Source organism: Cetorhinus maximus, chromosome 16, assembly GCF_964194155.1.
Source record: "Cetorhinus maximus chromosome 16, sCetMax3.hap1.1, whole genome shotgun sequence".
In the NCBI taxonomy this organism is placed as follows: Eukaryota; Metazoa; Chordata; class Chondrichthyes; order Lamniformes; family Cetorhinidae; genus Cetorhinus; species Cetorhinus maximus.
Genome location: NC_135894.1, coordinates 66,233,893 through 66,241,054, shown reverse-complemented (window position 1 = coordinate 66,241,054; position 7,162 = coordinate 66,233,893). Strand labels below are relative to the sequence as shown.

At 38.6% G+C, this 7,162-nt stretch overlaps 1 protein-coding gene across 2 annotated transcripts in view; it reads right to left on the bottom strand.

Moving 5' to 3' along the window:
* Nucleotides 1-478: 478 nt before the first annotated feature.
* The window catches only part of tmem39a (transmembrane protein 39A), a 63,248-nt gene continuing 56,564 nt past the window's right edge, over nt 479-7,162 (bottom strand). For both annotated transcript variants that reach the window (XM_078559942.1, XM_078559943.1), the window contains 3 exons: nt 5,373-5,560; nt 3,869-3,989; nt 479-1,272 (listed from right to left, as the gene is read on the bottom strand). In XM_078559942.1, the coding sequence (XP_078416068.1) occupies nt 1,039-1,272; nt 3,869-3,989; nt 5,373-5,560 (543 nt within the window). In that variant the 3' untranslated portion in view covers nt 479-1,038. The remainder of the gene's footprint in view (nt 1,273-3,868; nt 3,990-5,372; nt 5,561-7,162) is intronic.

Below are 7,162 nucleotides of genomic sequence, written 5' to 3'. Positions count from 1 at the left end.
GAGAATTTCTCAGACCAGAACACTGCTTGCTTTGTTGAAAGACATGTATATTCTTTATGACACCCAAAATGTGAACCTGACATTAGGAAAATTGATAATTAAATGACCATCAACTCCAAGACACTGCTGAAATGAGTCATTTTTAAACTGGTTGCACCTTACAAAAAATATAGCCTTTTCTGGGAGAAGATGCTTCTTTGTTGAGATAGTGAACTAAATAAAATAAAGTTGTTGCAAAATCAAATCATATGAATAAGTGCTCTGCTATAGACTTCAACATGGTTCCAGTAAAAGCTATGTCTGTAGCAAGACATAAGACATCCTTCTTCCTCTGTTCCATCAGTTATTCATTTGCAGAAGAAACTTCAGCCACCATATTAAGAACTGGTAGTTTCCTATAAATTTAAAAATGCAAGCATTCTTGTTTACCCTAATTTATATAACCAAAGTCCAACAAAATAAATCCAATGAATGAATATAGATTTAAAAAGCAAATTAGGAATGTTCTTTTTTTTATTGATGATTTTCTTTTGAAGAGGCGAGATCATGTAAACAATATCATAATTGAAGAATGGGCTTTATTCACAGACAGCATCTTGTAAACCCCCATTTATTAAAACAAGTTCACACATATGAACAATTATCAGTAAATGACCATTTACTATGAACACAGCAGTTCCATTCATCTAATTGTTTAGACATCGATAGCCTAAGAACCTCTTCATTCACGGTGACAACGAAAAGCAAAGAAAACTAAACTTCTCATATCATCCTTTAGTCCTCTGATCAATACTACCAGTGTTGATTATTGCGATTATAAATGGCACTTGTCATATGGAGCAAAGCGCACACTTAGCTTGTGAAGTTGCTAAGTAGATGAAAAATACAACTTGCTTATGCAAAGAACAATAGCTCTTCAAAATATCCAAGTATACAAAATATAAAATATTTTAAATATTTAAACACTGCATGAAAAATAGAAACCGTATCAAAATAATTTCTTTAAATCCTTTCCCCACTCCCTCTTTTTGTTTTAGACTAATGAGATTTTAGTCCAATGGTACCCAGAGGATAAGCATAAGCTTTGCCCAGCACAATCCGGTCCCTTAGAAGTTTAAATAAGACATAGTAATTACAAAACAGTATCAAAGCCAAGGAAAGTATATGGTTCCATTTTTCTGACCGAAGTAGAGAATATAGTTGATACAGCACTACGCTGCCTTCTATCAGGATGAGGAGATTCAGGATCCGTAATGGCTTATGGAACAAAAACTGTTTAAAAAAAAAGAACCAAAATTTAGGAAAATAATCAATTCAACAAAACCCAATTGCCAGTATACAGTAATGGTATTAATTAGATGAAACATGACACATTTTATTTGGGCAATGCAGGCAAGGCTACCATATTATCCATTTCTAGTTGCCACGAGATGGTGGAGTGTTGTGCCTTCTTAAATCAACACTTTTCTTGGTAGCTATGGTGCTTCCACAATGGCATTAAGTTGGAAATTCCAGGACCTTGGCCCAGTGAAAATAAAATAATGGCAATATATGTCCAATGTGTATGTGGTTTGGAGGTGATTGTGTTCCGTGATCTTGGTGCTAATCATTTTTGGTGGCAGAATCAGAAGGTGCAGCTCAAGTAGGCTTGGATAATTGGTGTAATGCATCCTGTAGATAGTAGATACTACATCCATAGTGAATAAATGGTAGAGAAAGTGGATATTGAATCTAGAGGCAAGCGTGCTGATCAAGCAGATTATTGTGTTATGGACAGTCATACTCAAAATCACAGCTTTCAGTCAACATTCCAGATTCCTCCATTACCATCCCTGGGTTATGTCATGTACCAGGCCACCAACAGGACAGCCCCGCAATAAGGGCAGCACAGTAGTATACAGTAAAGCAGGAGTGACCCTGGAAATCCTCAAAATAGACTCCAGAAGCCATACAGTCTTATGATATCAGGTCAAATCTGGGCAAGGGAGCCTTCTGCTGATTAGCACCTACTGCCCTTTCTCAACAAATGAGTCTATACTCTTCCACATTGAATACCTGTTGAAAGGAGCACTGAGACATGAATACAAAAAATGTCCTCTGGTGGGGCACTTCACTTCAGGAGACAGTGGCGTAGTGGTGTTGTCATTGGCCTAGTAATGCAGGGGTCCAGACTAATGCTCTGGACATGAGCTCAAATTCTATCATGGCAGCTGGTGGGATTTGAATTTAATTCATAAATCTGGAATTAAAAGCTAGTTTCTGTAATGGTAACCACAAAACTATCAATTGTTGTAAAGACCCATCTGGTTCACTTATGCCTTTTAGGGAAGGAAATCTGCCATCCTTCCTGGTCTGGTCTACATGTGACTCCAGGCCCACAACAATGTGGGTAACTCTTAAGCTGCCCTCTGAAATCACAAGCCACTTAGTACAGTGGCAATTAGGGATGGGCAACAAATGCTGGCCTCACCAGTGACACCCACATCCCATGAAAGAATAAATAATGAAAATAAATGATTGGCTTGGTGGCACCACTACTGACTGAACTAGTCGAGTCCTGAAAGATATAGCTGTTGGACTGCTCTGGCAACAGGTGGCAAGAGAACCAATGATTCTACACACTGTTCAATTCCATTTGCAACTCTTCAGATAATGAAGCAGTCATGCCTGTTTGCAGTAAGGCCAGATCAACATTGAAGCTTGGGCTGATAAGTGGCAAGTAATATTCATGCCACACAAAATGTCAGACAATGTCCAACTTCAACAAGAGAGTCAAACCATCTACACTGGACATTGAACAGTATTACTACCCTTACCAACAACTTGTTGGGAGTATCCATTGAACTGAAAAGCTAACTGGACCAACTACATAAATATGGTGGCTAAAAAGGTCTGAGATTAGGTATTCTGCAACAAGTGACTTGCCTCCTGACTCCCCAAAGCTTTTCCACTGTCTGCAAAGCACAGGTTTGGTATGATGGAATACTATTCACTTACCTGAATAAGTGTAGCTCCAACTCTCAAAATTTGAGACATAAAACAAAGTGCTTGATCACCTTCACTCCCTGCATCAATGATGCACAGTATGGTCAATATACAAGATGCACTGCACAACTTGCTAGGGCTTCTTTCACAGTCACCCACCCCCCCTCCCCTCCAAAAACCTGCAACATCAACCGCCAAGAAGGGCAAAGGCAGAAAACACATGGAACACCACCACCATGATGCACACCATCCTGATCTGAAAATAAATTGCCACCCCTTCATCACTGGTTCAAGATCCTAGAACTCACTACCTAACATCACTGAGAGAACCTTCAACACAATGACAGCAATGTCTTAAAAAGATAGATCATCACTACCCTCAAGGTCAATGCTGGCCTTACCAGTAATATCCACACCCCATGAATGATTTTGAAAAAAACTTTTGATATTGTTTTTGCATTAATCCTCATTTGAGCAGTGAAGTCAAGTCATGCAATAAGTCAAGATTTACAAAGTACACCAGGAATGTCTAATGGTAGAACTTCACAAACAACTAACTAGTTATACAGTTAATTGGATTAAGGAAATGAAGATCTGTCTCAGGCGGGAGCTGAATGTTATAATTTAACAGAAGAAAAGTTATTTCATTGCAATGCTACCTGAACACAGAAAAAAGGGAGAATTAAGACTGCCATTAAGTGATTGGGCCTTGGGACTGGGTGATACTGTATCCCAACAGTGCTTAATCGTAAACTTAATGTATCTACTGCCTTTCGCTAATGTTGATCTCACTGCAGTGTAAAGTTCATTAATCATTCGAATCCCTAAAATACATAATTGTAAATGTTAAAGAATGATTTCAAAAGCAGCAAGAACTACTTACATAAAATCTGGCATGTGAAACATCTGAAGGCACTGCTACATTATAAGGTCCTACAGCTTTATAAAGGCATCGATTGTGTCGTACCAGCACACCCTGTGGCCAAATTGTTGTTTCAGACCATCTGAGAGGAAAATTAAACAGGTTTACACAATATAATTAACATAATACCCTGGAATATCCACTTGGGTGCAATCAACAATCTGGACACAAGTTTGACAAGTGTTTTTGTTCTCTCAAGTTTCTGCACACTTGTTTGCATATTGGTGAACGTGAAGCTTGCTACAAACCAGCACAATCCTTGATGCATTTAAGGGCAGTAATTTAATGCAGCTTGATTAAACACAGCTAAAAGTGGGTTCATCATCAAAAGCATTTTTAATCAGTGTCTGGTAGCTCATTTTAAATAACTGAAAATAACTTTAGTAAATGGTTCTGTTTAGCTTTCTTTAATTATACTGGTGTCCATTAGTCAGCTTTAGTAAATTTAAAAACAAAATCGAAAGCTTTGAAAATTAGTGTTCTTCCATCTAAAAAAAGGCAAATTAACCTTCTGCCCATTTGTGGGCCTTTAAGGAGGCTCTATGAGGGGGAATTCACCATGGTGATTAATCTGATCTGGGGTCTGGCCAGTTGTGTCTGCATGGCCACAGGCCAGTGCAAAAGACTGCAACAACTCTTTGTACTGAGCATAATTTACACTTGAAATTCCACTATGTTTTACATTGGTTTGACCAATTTCAGGTGAATTGCACTGAACGATCTGTGCAACCCTTGCACTCTCACACAGACCTCTTCTTATCCTTCCCTGACATCACATCCACCTTTCATTTGGCTCTGAACCCGACAAAGTCACTCATTTCTACCACCTTTCAATTCAGAAACGTTAATTGTTTCTTTCTCCACAGATGTTGCCAGACCTGCTGAGTGTTCCTATTGTTTTCAGGTTGTTTGTTTCTCAGATTTCCAGCTAATTATTCCTAATATCCTTTGGATAAATAGAATGAGATATCTTATTTGGCTAACTAATCTAATTAAACTTCAGGCAGATTTAAAGGGAACCTGCCATCTTACTGTCTACTGCCCACTATACTGTAGAGAACCAGTGTTCAAAACAGGTCTTGTGTATAACGTATTGTGTATAATAAGTGTAGTTTACTATTCAAACTGTAGTACGTAGGCTGTTGCCACACTTTTTACATATTAACATTAAGGCCAACAAAGTTACTATATCCACTATGCCTCAGTGATCCTTAAAAGAATTAAATATGTCCACATACTTGTCAGATTTTACTTGTCAAATTCATGTGGATAGGCTTGACTAGAAGTTTATTTTAAAAATAGCATGGTGCCACTGACATTGGTTTTACTGTTAGTTTTCTGATGCGAGTCAATAAACCTACCAGCATTAAATTATGGAAGCATTTTCTGGCCAGTTTAATGTTTTAAAATAGTGCATGATACTTCAGCCAGGTTATCCAAGTGGAACTGAATGAAAATAACTTACATGTGTTGTGGCGTGTTACTGTAAGAACCATGTTCCATCTTCTGCCATTTCCCCAGGTGAGCAGCTGATTTATGGAGTAGGTCACAATATCTGGGTGGCAGCAGCTGGCTCATCAACATCACAAAGGCATTAACCCAAACCATTATGAGATGCTCACAGGACCACCGCATGTCATAGTACTGTGTACTCTACGAGGGGGAAAAAAAAGGAGCGGGAGAAAAAGAGAGGAGAGAGATAAGAGAGAGAAAAGAAGAGATTTAAGCATCAGTGCTTCAAGAACTCTGAACGGCTAGATGTTTAGGCAGTAAATTTAACATCTTTTGGCAGCTACTTAAATTAGTGGAATACAGTTTTTGCAAAATTTGAGAAACACACTGGCTTAGAAGCCTGAATAATCAGAACATCTTATCATATATTATAATATTGCAAATATTAATTTAACAATTCTTTTTGTGCTGAAAGTTATACATAGAGCAAGCTTGGAGGTCTCGTCAGTTCTGAAAACTGGCTTCTTACTGCAAATAAAATGATTCTTTGACAAACCTGTGTGTTTATTTCCCACAGTGTAAAACAGAACAAAATTGCAAAGGAAAATGTGATTGTGCATTTATCTACTCAATGAGAGAACTGTTCTACCATGTGGACCAGTCGGTTTCTGGTTTGATTCCTGAGGTAACAAGCTTTCTATGGGCAGTTTTAAACAGTTACAACAGCTTGGGATTTAAGGTGGTAGGGGAGAAGAACGTAGTGGCATAAAAAAAAGCAGGCAAGATTCCCACTCAGGATCACTGCCTGCACAAACAGCAAGCTCAGTTGTATTGGCATTCTTGGCTACGGATGAGGCGATGGGGCTGTTACCATCTTTGCTGTTGGATCCCCTGCTTTCAGGAGGAGGAAGAAACTGGTAAAATGATGAAAACCCATTTTCAATTTCTACATAAACTCCTGGTACAGGCAGTCTTCCTGGCATTTTAAAACCTCGCCAAATAACTGGACTTCAGAAGCTTGAAAAAGTAATGTTTAACAATGTAAACTACTTGTTTAAACAAAGGTTTTACCTTAAAAAATTGCAACTTGCACATTCCAAAAGATTTGTTATCATTACAATTTCATGCAAGTATTTGGATATGCATAACAAGGCAGATATCATAACTTCTACCTTCTTGGTGTGGCACTAGCCAATACAGATTAAGACCTGGTTCAAGTTTAGAAGTTAAGAACATCAGAAACAGGAGCAAGAGTAGGACATTTGGCCCTTCTTGCCTGATCCTTCAAAAAGATCACGTCTGGTTTTCTACCACAACTCAACCTTCTTGCACCGGCTGGTTTTCTACCACAACTCAACCTTCTTGTACCGTCTCCAGACCCTTCAATTCCCTTAGTTTCTAACAATCACTCGATCTTGGCCTTGAATATTCTTAACGTCCACGTATCCTCAGCCCGAGCTAGAGAACGCCAAAGATTCTCAACACTTTTAAATGGAGAAATTTATCTCCATCCCAATGGCTGACCCTTTATTCTGAGTCTCTGGCCCCTTAGTTTTAGATACTCCCGTCAGAGAAGACACCCTCCTAGCATTCACCCTGTCAAGCCCCTTAAGAATTTCAATTAGGTCACCTCTCATTCTTCAAACTTTAAGAATAAAGGCCCCAGTCTACTTAATCTCTCAAGAGGCCAATCCCCTCATTCCAGGAAGTAATACAGTGAATGTTTGTTGCACTCACTCTAAGGCAAGTATATCCTTCCTTAAGGTAAGGAGACCAAAATTGTACATCCTACAGTCAACTAAC